Genomic DNA, 12481 nt, shown 5'->3' with positions numbered 1-12481 from the left:
CCCTGGGGTGTTGACTAAAATGGCTGTACGGAGCTTGTACCCCGGGGCTGACTGTTCGCAGAGCCTGCCTGTGACCATCTAGCAAGGCTTCTGCTCCTAATACTGTAAATATAAGGGTAGAACAAAAACAGTTAAAGGTCATTTCCTCGGGCAGTACTTTATACTGCATGTTGCTTTTTTCCTCAGAGTAACATAGGCACAGTAATTATCTGATATTTGCCCGTAATTTATCAGCTTTTAACTGGGAGATGCTATTGTCCCTTGACAAATAAAAAGGAGCAATACAAATAAAGAGGAGCCACTTACCAGTGGCTCGCCGAGGGTCAGCTGTCTCCCAGTGTTCAGCCCGAGTCCTTCCTCGTGACCCTGTTGGGCCTCAATGATTATTGGTTCTTGGCCTCTGGATCAAAGAGATGAGATAAAACTCTAAATACACTGTTGGTAGGATTAAGAAAGCTTACTCCATCTGGTTTCGAGCCAATGTCTGAATGGACAGCTGGGGAGCATTCCTTTAGATTCTAACCTCATGGCTTTTGCCCCAGACTCTTGGTTACGTAAGAATATGTTGATAATTTTGCCTTATTACTCAGAGCTGGTAATGATTCAGCTCTTTAGAGAAATTTGCAATTTAAAACCCTGAAATATTTCTTCTTTTGAGAGTTCTGGTTGTAAACATAGAGACTTGTACTGTGTTTAAATATCCCTAGGGGAAAAGGCCATGCCTAGCTAGTCAGATGGAATGTGGCATAGAAACTTCTTTTCTAGTTCATGGCAACATTTGTTTGCTGTCTCTTGTTGTTACATGTATTTTCAGAAAATTTTCAAAATACTTCTCCTTTTAAGGTCTAGAGCCCTTCAGGATCGGACCATACACCAACTTTGTTAACATTGGAGAGCGTTGTAACGTTGCAGGATCCAGGAGGTTTGCTAAACTCATCATGGGAGGAAATTATGAAGTGAGCATCATTAATAAGACCCTTGAGGCATCCGCCATGTGTTTTGGCTAAGACAGCAGCAAACAAAGCTGCTCTGCCTTTGATAGCATTTCTAGCAGAGCTGCTAGACAGTGTGAGAATATGGTAAAGTGTGTTTGCAGCTGGCCGGGCTGGTGGGAGGATGAGGCTTAGAAAAACCAAAGCTGCTCTTGTTGATATTTGTCAAAAAAAATGCACCCGAGGTATGAAATGGGATGAGATGGGAGGGACCCAGATTCTAGCTGTTTCTATTAATTGTGAAATTTTAAAAGTTTGAAGATACTGTTCATTTCAGCTTCTCACAAATCCTTTAAAGAAATGGAAAGCCAAGAAAATTCCCATTTATTTTCTCATGACCACATCAGATACTGACCAGCATGATATTATTGATTCTATTTACTGTAAACTACAATAAACAAGCAAACACTAAAGAAAGAATAGGTCCTGCCTTGAAAAGTTTTGCCCTAGTGTTCTTAAACTTGATCACTCTATGAATGAGCAGAATTTAATCCAGAGAGAGCCCACCAAGGACAGACTTCTTTTTTCTTATGCAAATATGAAGTTAAAACATGGAGGAATCTGATCTGGGCATTAATGATTTTATTTTTTTCGTTAACCTTCTCTCATTTTAAGATTTTAAAAACCTTTATATCTTCCAGCAACCAGTATCAAAGTAAACTTAGTTTTAGTCACAGAGAAAGTGTACATTTATCATCCTTTATGAATGTGTTAATGATTGCTCTGTGGTGTCCCTTGGAGGTCTGTTCTGCAGGTGCGTCAGTTATATGGTTATATGGTTCGTGATGGTTCCCGTCTGTCCTCTTCCCTTCATTCCTGCTACTACTCAACCAGCACATCCTGCTGCCATGGTCTCCCCCAGTTCAGAAGCTTTCATGGGGTGGCTTTTTTTGCACGTGGGATGCAACCCAAACTCCCTAGGCCATCATCCAGTCCTCTCCAGGTAGACACCAACCTGCCTTCTGTCCTGACCTGTCATCTGAATGTTCCAGGAGGCGTTCTGCCTCCAGGCCTTCATTCATGTCTACTCTTATGAAATCCCTACGACCGTTTATGGTGGTGTAGAGTTCTGCAGTGACGGTGTTCTCTTTGTGTTTTGATAATTAAAACTATTCTGTGGTATTCCTTTCAGTCTGGGATTTGATAGATTTGCTACTGAGAGCAGACGGCATTTTAGGAAGAAGCAGGCAAGTGGGAGTGGTATCTGTCATCTCATAAGGTCTTACTACATGCCTGTCACTGTCCTCAGCGCTTTGCAGCCATTTTGACTTCATCTTTTCAGACCTGTGAGAGAGGTGCTGTTATCATCCCCATTTTACAGATGTCCAGCTGGAGGCTTGGGGGAGGTTAAACCCACTTGCCTGTTGTTTCACAGCAAGTGAATGTTAGACCCCAAGTCCTCCAAGCGCATACCCTTCACCACTCTGCTGTCTCAGCAGGGATGGGGCTGGGAAGTAGGAAGTGGGTGGTGAGGAATGACTCCTCGCTGGATTCTAGTGCGCCTGTTTAGTGCTCCCTCAAGGTTCTGTGGTTACGTGAATGAACACTGACCTGAGAGAAGGTCCAGTCCAGTCTGTTTACTCAACTTGTACATCTTTAAACAAATGACTTCATCCCTTGGAGCATGTGTGGGAAGTTGGACTCCTGAGCTGCTATTCTGTTGCTCTTCTGATGTAGAAAGGTCAGGCACTAGCATCTCTGTTTTGTGTCTTTTGACCTCTGGTCTAAACAGGTCACTGCTTACTGTCTCCCTCTGCTTCCTCCAGTTTGTTTCCCAGGGGCAGCTGAAGCCACTCCCTCTCAGGTGGCCTTCTCTCTTCAGTCCTCAGAGATCTCGCCCTCCCAGGTGTTTAGGCGGGACATTTGACTCACGTTGTATGGCAGTGTCCATAGCTTCTCGTATGATGGTTGTATGCCCTCAACTAGATGTAAGCCCTTCAAGAACAAGGACTATGACTTATGCTTCTTTTTATTCTTTATGGTATTTAATGTATTGCTGATATCAAAACACTTTTTGATTTGCTGAATCTTATTGCAGCCCTTTTTTCTGTGTAATGTTGGATCATTGTGAATGGAATTCCCTCGAGCCTGTGCCAGAGGGTCTCATGCCTCTTCTCTCATGATTGCTAAAAATTTCTATTTGATTTTCTTTGGCTAAGAAAAAATTAGGACAACATTAGAATCTACTGTTGATTTTATCCCTGCTTATTTTATTACACTATGAAACATACAACAAAGACTTAAAGTCTCTACTGTACCAGTCAGTTAGAAAACTTTATTGAACACATCTGTTTTGCCTATCATTGTTCAAACAAGAGTGGGAGATACATAAGACCTTTCTCAATTTTCCAAATGCTTAAAATCTGTTTCAGAGAATAAGCTCATATTTGTGAAACCGTGAGGAAATGGTAATGTCATATACTATGTGATAATGTTTATAATTGTTGCAGATGTTTAGAGGCAGCCAGTCATTGTGGAATAAGCAGTGTTTCCCAAAGTGTGTTCTCTGGAACGCTGATCCTACAGCATACTCCTTAAATGATCATAAGTGGGAAATGCTGTGTATTGTATTTTGTACTTGGAGATTTACAGTGTATAATAATGTATTAATGGATTTGAAAATCCTTATAGCATAAAAAAGTTTAACTTATATTTCATGTAACTGCTGTCAGTAGCCTGCAGTGAATGCTTTGCATGATTTGGTGAATATTGAAGAGTTAGATAAGTTTTAGATGGTTTCTGTCATGACTTTTCTTGAAGGGGGAAGCTCAAGTGGGACTTGAGCTGGGTCTTAAATAGTATAGAAAGGGAGGGGATTGTATTTGAAGCAGAGGGAACAATATGTGTGTCACAGGTAGAAGCGGATTTGGCTGGGTGAAGTATGCCAGGGTTTAGGGAGATGTTGAGTTGGATAAGAAGATGGGGCAGGTTCCCAGGACCTGGAACACCATGCTGAGGGACTGAGATTCTTTACGGGAGGAATCAGAGCCTCTGTGGGTTCTGAGGAGTGATGAATTGTGATGGAAGAGATTTTTAGGAAAGGTTCATCTGTGATGGTTGAGAGCAGCTCAGGGTCGGGGTAGTGGGCGGCGCTGGTGGTGAGGGGCTGGCTAGCTAGCCTAATGGAATTGGAAGGGACTGCCCGGGGTGGTGAAGGACTACTTTTGTCAGCCTTTTCTTGAGTCACCCTCTTCTGATGCTGCTTCCTCTTGAATTCTTTCCTCAGGAAGCACTGAGTGTTGCCAAAATGCAGGTGGAAATGGGAGCCCAGGTGTTGGATATTAACATGGATGATGGCATGCTGGACGGTCCAAGTGCAATGACCAGATTCTGCAACTTCATTGCTTCCGAGCCTGACATTGCCAAGGTTGTACAGAACTTCGATTCATCAAGGGAATTTACACGTGCTGCTCTGTCGCTCATTTGACTTTGTCACTTTTCCCTTTGTCTGTCATCTCATACACTGGTTTTCTGTTGTACTGTGTTGAAAACCCAGTGGTTTCTGATTGTCTGTTTTCTCACATAATGGCAGCCTTTCATTATAAACCAGACTTCATAGACAAAGGTGTGACAGTAGTGTGACTGTTTCCAAGGCTTCCGGAATTGGTCACAAGGATTATTGAATTTCCTCTGGTGTCTGGATAGGCCAAGAACTAACTTTTCATGTCTCTGAAAGATATACTTACCTGTTGCTACCAAATCATTAGTTCTATTTCTACCACAGACTAGGGAACTCAGATAGTCCTTCCTTATTGCAGGAAGAAGGGACCTTTTTAGGCATAGCAGAGTAAGACAAAATTATAAAACAAGATTAAATTGAGGTATTAATGTCAGCTTTTACATTTGTTCTTTAAGATGAAAGTTAATTTTTGTGTCAAGCTTTTCAAAACTTTCAGATGGGTTCTAAAAAATTAAAAATGTTCATTTATTTACCATTGAATTTGTGATGAGGAGTGAGTTTTGACTTTTGTTTTTGTTATTCTTTTAAGGACACTTCCTAGTGCCTTAAGAGCTAGGGCTGTCATTTTTTTTGTTAAGCTTCAGCAGATGTTTAAGTGAGAAGTCCTGTGGTAAGCACTGAATTACATTAACCCATCCTTCATTTGTGTCTTAAAGCTTTGCACTTAAACGCCTCAAGGCTTCTCTGGGAGTAAATATTTTGAGAATTTAAGGTGAAGAGAAGCTAAATGACCTGTTTAAAATCAGAATCAGAGGGGGCAAAATGACCCCAGTGAAAAGACTTCTCTGCTCTCATTCTGATATTTAGCTATGATCTTTTGAGTTACCAGTTTCTGGCCCACACATGAGGTCTCTTTTTAGACTGGAATTACTCCAAATATTTTGGTATTTCGGAACAAGAGTAAGATTAAAATCCTATCTCTGTCACACTGCTGTTATTTGTTTATTGTTTCCCTAAAGGAGAAAGAGGGAATATATGAGAGTCCTTGGGAGGGGATTTGTGGTGACTTGCTGTGTTTCTGTGATGTCTTGCCTTTCTGACCTCAGGTGCCCTTGTGCATTGACTCTTCCAATTTTGCTGTGATTGAAGCCGGGTTAAAGTGCTGCCAGGGAAAGTGCATTGTTAATAGCATCAGCCTGAAGGAGGGAGAGGATGACTTCTTGGAGAAGGCCAGAAAGATTAAGAAGTTTGGAGCTGCCGTGGTGGTTATGGCTTTTGATGAAGAAGGACAGGTAAGTGATTTCTTTTGCTCTGACTTCATTGTGTTACACAGTGGCTTAAAGCAGTGGAAGAGAACTGAGTCCAAAACCGATGTGTATACCGTATGTACCATACATATGTGTACACACACATGGGCATACCTTAGAAATACCATGGGTTCCATTCCAGGCCACTGCAATAAAGCAAACATCGTAGGAAAGCCAGTCACATGAATTTTTGGTTTCCTAGTGCATAGAAAAATTATGTTTGCACTATACTATAGTCTATTAAGTGTGCAGTAGCATTGAAAGTGAAAGTGTTAGTCGCTTAGTTGTGTCTGACTCTTTGCAACCCCATGGACTGTAACCCACCAGGCTCGGTCTGTCCATGGATTTCCCAGGCAAGAATACTGGAGTGGGTTGCCATTCCCTTCTCCAGGGGATCTTCCCAACCCAGGGATCAATTGTCTAGGAAAAAAGTACATACCTTAATTAAAAATACTTTATTGCAAACTCAAAATGGATTAAAGATCTAAATGTAAGACCAGAAACTATAAAACTCCTAGAGGAGAACATAGGCAAAACACTCTCCGACATAAATCACAGCAAGATCCTCTATGACCCACCTCCCAGAATATTGGAAATAAAAGCAAAACTAAACAAATGGGACCTAATGAAACTTAAAAGCTTTTGCACTACAAAGGAAACTATAAGTAAGGTGAAAAGACAGCCCTCAGATTGGGAGAAAATAATAGCAAATGAAGAAACAGACAAAGGATTAATCTCAAGAATATACAAGCAACTCCTGCAGCTTAATTCCAGAAAAATAAATGACCCAATCAAAAAATGGGCCAAAGAACTAAACAGACATTTCTCCAAAGAAGAGATACAGATGGCTAACAAACACATGAAAAGATGCTCAACATCACTCATTATTAGAGAAATGCAAATCAAAACCACAATGAGGTACCATTACACGCCAGTCAGGATGGCTGCTATCCAAAAGTCTACAAGCAATAAATGCTGGAGAGGGTGTGGAGAAAAGGGAACCCTCTTACACTGTTGGTGGGAATGCAAACTAGTACAGCCACTATGGAGAAGTGTGGAGATTTCTTAAAAAACTGGAAATAGATCTGCCATATGACCCAGCAATTCCACTGCTGGGCATACACACCGAGGAAACCAGATCTGAAAGAGACACGTGCACCCCAATGTTCATAGCAGCACTGTTTATAATAGCCAGGACATGGAAGCAACCTAGATGCCCATCAGCAGACGAATGGATAAGGAAGCTGTGGTACATATACACCATGGAATATTACTCAGCCGTTAAAAAGAATTCATTTGAATCAGTCCTAATGAGATGGATGAAACTGGAGCCCATTATACAGAGTGAAGTAAGCCAGAAAGATAAAGAACATTACAGCATACTAACACATATATATGGAATTTAGAAAGATGGTAACGATAACCCTATATGCAAAACAGAAAAAGAGACACAGAAATACAGAACAGACTTGTGAACTCTGTGGGAGAAGGTGAGGGTGGGATGTTTCAAAAGAACAGCATGTATACTATCTATGGTGAAACAGATCACCAGCCCAGGTGGGATGCATGAGACAAGTGCTCGGGCCTGGTGCACTGGGAAGACCCAGAGGAATCGGGTGGAGAGGGAGATGGGAGGGGGGATCGGGATGGGGAAAACGTGTAAATCTATGGCTGATTCATATCAATGTATGACAAAACCCACTGAAATGTTGTGAAGTAATTAGCCTACAACTAATAAAAAAAATAAAAAAATAAATAGAAAAAAAAAATACTTTATTGCTAAAAACTGCTATCATCTGAACCTCCAGTGAGTTATAGTAGTAGCATCAAAGGTCACCATAACAAGTAGAATAATAACAAAGAAGTTTGAAACATTGCGAGAATTGCTGAAATGTGACCTAGACATGAAGTGAGCAAATGCTGTTGGAAAAGTGGTATCAATGGATTTGCTTGATGCTTGGTTGCCACATACCTTACAGTTTGTAAAACAACGCAGTATCTATGAAGAACAGTAAAACAAGGTCTGCCTCTATATATATGTATGTATGTCTGTGTGTTTATATGTATGTGTGTGTGTGTATACACCTATTTACATCTATCTGTATATGAAAATTTGATTATATAGTAGTCTCTACATCAGTTGAAAAAGGAATTATTCAATAAATACTATTGGATAACTGGCTATGATTTTGGAAGAAAGTAAAAGTTGAGCACAATTTCCCACCATATACCAAAATAAAATATACATCAATTAAAGGTCTAAATGTTAAAAAAAAAAAAAAAGTCCAAAGAATATATGGGAAAATATTTATCTAAATTTAGGAAGCCAGAAATAAAACTGATAGATCTATTTATATAAAAATGTAAAACTTTGTAGGACAAAACATATGGTTTATTTGCAGAATGAGTTACAACAGTGGGTTAGTACCCCTAATATGCAAAGAGTTTCTACAAATCAGAGAGTAAAATACTCCTATCAAGTCAGTGGAAGAATGAACAAAGAAAATGAGCCCCAATTTTTAGAAAAAGAAACACAAAATAGCCAATGAATATCCTAAGTCATGCATTCGTTTTTCCCTTGTAGAGTGATTTTCTTAGTTGGTAAAAGTGGAATGGCTAGGTCAAAGAGTGTGTACATGTGACATTTTGAGATCCATTGTTAAATTTTCCTTCTCAAAAGTCATCTTCACTACTAGTTAAGTGTGGTAAGGCCAGGTGGCATAATTTTTATTTTTTTACCAAAGGTATGACTATGCAGATAGTTAAAGAGACATATCTTGCTTTATGAAAACATAAAACATATATTGTTTTATGAAAAACAAAAGCCCTAAGCCTCCAGATCCCCAGACAACCACTTACAACTTAGCTGATTCTTGTATCATTTACCTCCTCATCTTCAAATTCCAGTTTTAGTTATTACTTATTGCTGTTCTAGTGGTTAAGGACTTGACTTCTTCATCATCCTCTACCCCCACTCCATCCTTTTATCCCCCCATCCTTCCAGTATAATTTCAGTTGTAACTATTTTTGGCACTTATATTAAGTAGTATAAAAGTACTTAGAGCTGCCAGAACTTACACAGGACTGGGATAGACTCTTGGAGGGCACAACAGAAGCTTGTGCAGCAGGACCCAGGAGAAAGGAACAGTGACCCCACAGGAGACTGTTCTGGACTTGCCTGTGGGTGTCTGGGGTGGGTCCTGGAGCCTCCGGTGGAGGCGTGGGTTAATCGTGGCCTGCTGCAGGGTTGGGGGCACTGACTGTAGCAGTACAAGCATGGGATCTTCTGAGGGAGCTCACCATTTTCTTCATTACCTCCACCATAGTTTTGCTCCAGGTAAATAGCAGGGAGGGAACACAGCTCCACCCAGCAACAGAAAATTGGATTAAGATTTACTGAGCATGGCCCCGCCCATCAGAACAAGACCCAGTATCCCCCTCAGTCAGTCTATCCCATCAGGATTGCTTTCATAAGCCTCTTATCCTTCTCCATCAGAGGGCAGACAGACTGAAAACCACAATCACAGAAAACTAACCAATCTAATCACATGGACCACAACCTTGTCTAACTCAGTGAAACATGTAGGGCCACTCAGGACAGACGGGTCATGCTGGAGAGGTCTGACAAAATGTGGTCCACTGGAGAAGGGAATGGCAAACCACTTCAGTATTCCTGCCTTGAGAACCCCATGAACAGTGTGAAAAGGCAAAAGGAGGACACTGAAAGCTGAACTCCCCAGGTCAGTAGGTTCCCAATATACTACCGGAGAAGGTGGAGAAATAATTCCAGAAAGAATGAAGAGACAGAGCCAAAGCAAAAACAACACCCAGTTGTGGATGTGACTGGTGATGGTAGCAAGATCCAATGCTGTAGAGAGCATTATTGCATAGGAACTTGGAGTGTGAGGTCCATGAATCAAGGAAAATTGGAAGTGATAAAACAGGAGATGGTAAGAGTCAACATCAACATTTTAGGAGTCAGTGAACTAAAATGGACTGGAATGGGTGAATTTAACTCAGATGACCATTGTATCTACTACTGTGAACAAGAATCCCTTAGAAGAAATGGAACAGCCATCATAATCAACAAAAGAGTCTGAAATGCAGTGCTTGGATGCAGTCTCAAAATGACAGAATGATCTCTGTTCATTTCCAAGGCAAACCATTCAATATCATGGTAATCCAAGTCTATGCCCCAACCAGTAATGCTGAAGAAGCTGAAGTTGAATGGTTCTATGAAGACCTACAAGACTTTCTAGAACTAACACCCAAAAAAGATGTCCTTTTCATTATAGGGGGCTGGAATGCAAAGGTAGGAAGTCAAGAAACACCTGGAGTAACAGGCAAATTTGGCCTTGGAGTACAGAATGAAGCAGGGCAAAGGCTAATAGAGTTCTGCCAAGGGAATGCACTAGTCATAGCAAACACCTTCTTCCAACAACACAAGAGAAGCTACACATGGACATCACCAGATGGTCAACACCGAAATCAGATTGATTATATTCTTTGCAGCCAAAGATGGAGAAGCTCTATACAGTCAGCAAAAGCCAGACCAGGAGCTGACTGTGGCTCAGATCATGAACTCATTATTGCCAAATTCAGACTTAAACTGAAGAAAGTAGGGAAAACCACTAGACCATTCAGGTATGACCTAAATCAAATCCCTTATGAATATACAGTGGAAGTGAGAAGTAGATTTAAGGGACTAGATCTGATAGAGGGCCTGATGAACTATGGGCAGAGGTTCATGACATTGTACAGGAGAACAGGGATCAAGACCATCCCTAAGAAAAAGAAATGCAAAAAGGCAAAATGGCTGTCTGAGGAGGCCCACAGATAGCTGTGAAAAGAAGAGAATTGAAAAGCAAAGGAGAAAAGGAAAGATATTCCCATTTGAATGCGGAGCTCCAAAGAGTAGCAAGGAGAGATAAGAAAGCCTTCCTCAGTGATCACTGCGAAGAAATAGAGGAAAACAATAGAATGGGAAAGACTAGAGATGTCTTCAAGAAGATTAGAGATAACAGGGGAACATTTCATGCAAAGATGGGCTCAATGAAGGACAGAAATGCTATGGACCTAATAGAAGCAGAAGATATTAAGAAGAGGTGGCAAGAATACACAGAAGAACTGTACAAAAAAGATCTTCACAACCCAGATAATCACGATGGTGTGATCACTCGTCTAGAGCCAGATATGCTGGAATGTGAAGTCAAGTGGGCCTTAGGAAGCATCACTACGAACAAAACTAGTGGAGGTGATGGAATTCCAGTTGAGCAATTTCAAATCCTAAAAGATGATGCTGTGAAAGTGCTGCAATCAATATGGCAGCAAATTTGGAAAACTCAGCAGTGGCCACAGGACTGCAAAAGGTCAGTTTTCATTCCAATCCCAAAGAAAGGCAATGCCAAAGAATGCTCAAACTACTGTACATTTGCACTCATCTCACATGCTAGTAAAGTAATGCTCAAATTTCTCCAAGCCAGGCTTCAACAATATGTGAACCGTAAACTTCCAGATGTTCAAGCTGGTTTTAGAAAATGCAGAGGATCAAGAGATCAAATTGCCAACATCTGTTGGATCATCGAAAAAGCAAGAGAGTTCCAGAAAAACATCTATTTCTGCTTTATCGACTACACCAAAGCCTTCGACTGTGTGGATAACAATAAACTGTGGAAAATTCTGAAGGAGATGGGAATACCAGACCACCTGACCTGCCTCTTAAGAAACCTGTATGCAGGTCAGGAAGCAATAGTTAGAACTGGACATGGAACAACAGACTGGTTCCGAATAGGAAAAGGAGTATGTCAAGGCTGTATATTGTCACCCTGCTTATTTAACTTATATGCAGAGTACATCATGAGAAACGCTGGGCTGGATGAAGCACAAGCTGGAATCAAGATTGCCAGGAGAAATATCAATAACCTCAGATTTGCAGATAACACCACCCTTATGGCAGAAAGCCAAGAACAATTAAAGAGCCTCTTGATGAAAGTGAAAGAGGAGAGTGAAAAAGTTGGCTTAAAGCTCAACATTCAGAAAACAAAGATCATCGCATTCGGTCCCATTACTTCGTGGCAAATAGATGGAGAAACAGTGTCAGACTTTATTTTGGGGAAGCTCCAAAATCACTGCAGGTGGTAACTGCAGCCATGGAATTAAAGGATACTTGCTCCTTAGAAGAAAAGTTATGACCAACCTAGACAGCATATTAAAAAGCAGAGACATTACTTTGCCAACAAAGGTCCGTCTAGTCAAGGCTGTGGTTTTTTCAGTAGTCAGGTATGGATGTGCGAGTTGGACTATAAAGAAAGCTGAGCGCCAAAGAATTGATGCTTTTGAACTGTGGTGTTGGAGAAGACTCTTGAGATCCGTTGGACTGCAAGGAGATCCAGCCAGTCCATCTTAAAGGAAATCAGGCCTGCTTGTTCATTAGAAGGACTGATATTGAAGCTGAAACTCTTAATACTTTGGCCACCTGATGCGAAGAGCTGACTCATTTGAAAAGACCCTGACACTGGGAAGGATTGAAGGCGAGAAGAGAAGGGGACGACAGAGGATGAGACGGTTGGATGGCATCACCAGCTCGATGGACATGAGTTTGAGTAAACTTCGGGGGTTGGTGCTGAACAGGGAGGCCTGGAGTGCTGCAGTCCATGCAGTCGCAAAGAATCGGACACCACTGAGCAACTGACCTGAACTGAGTGTAAAAGTGGAGCCATGTAGTATACCATGATTCCTTTTCCTTTCCTGAATTCTGTTTGTTTTCTGTGAAGTTAATACTT

General features: G+C 41.1%; 1 protein-coding gene across 4 annotated transcripts in view; it reads left to right on the top strand.

The window, feature by feature from the left end:
• Positions 1-12481, top strand: part of MTR (5-methyltetrahydrofolate-homocysteine methyltransferase) — a 126818-nt gene that overhangs the window by 41708 nt on the left and 72629 nt on the right. For 3 of the 4 annotated variants that reach the window (XM_043925180.1, XM_043925179.1, XM_043925178.1), the window contains exons 13-15: positions 844-956; positions 4219-4359; positions 5499-5684. In XM_043925180.1, the coding sequence (XP_043781115.1) occupies positions 844-956; positions 4219-4359; positions 5499-5684 (440 nt within the window). The remainder of the gene's footprint in view (positions 1-843; positions 957-4218; positions 4360-5498; positions 5685-12481) is intronic. The other variant, XM_043925181.1, reaches the window with a different exon arrangement.

Source organism: Cervus elaphus, chromosome 15, assembly GCF_910594005.1.
Source record: "Cervus elaphus chromosome 15, mCerEla1.1, whole genome shotgun sequence".
Classification (NCBI taxonomy): Eukaryota; Metazoa; Chordata; class Mammalia; order Artiodactyla; family Cervidae; genus Cervus; species Cervus elaphus.
The sequence above is the reverse complement of the archived record's forward strand: the minus strand, read 5'-3'. Positions and strand labels throughout refer to the sequence as shown.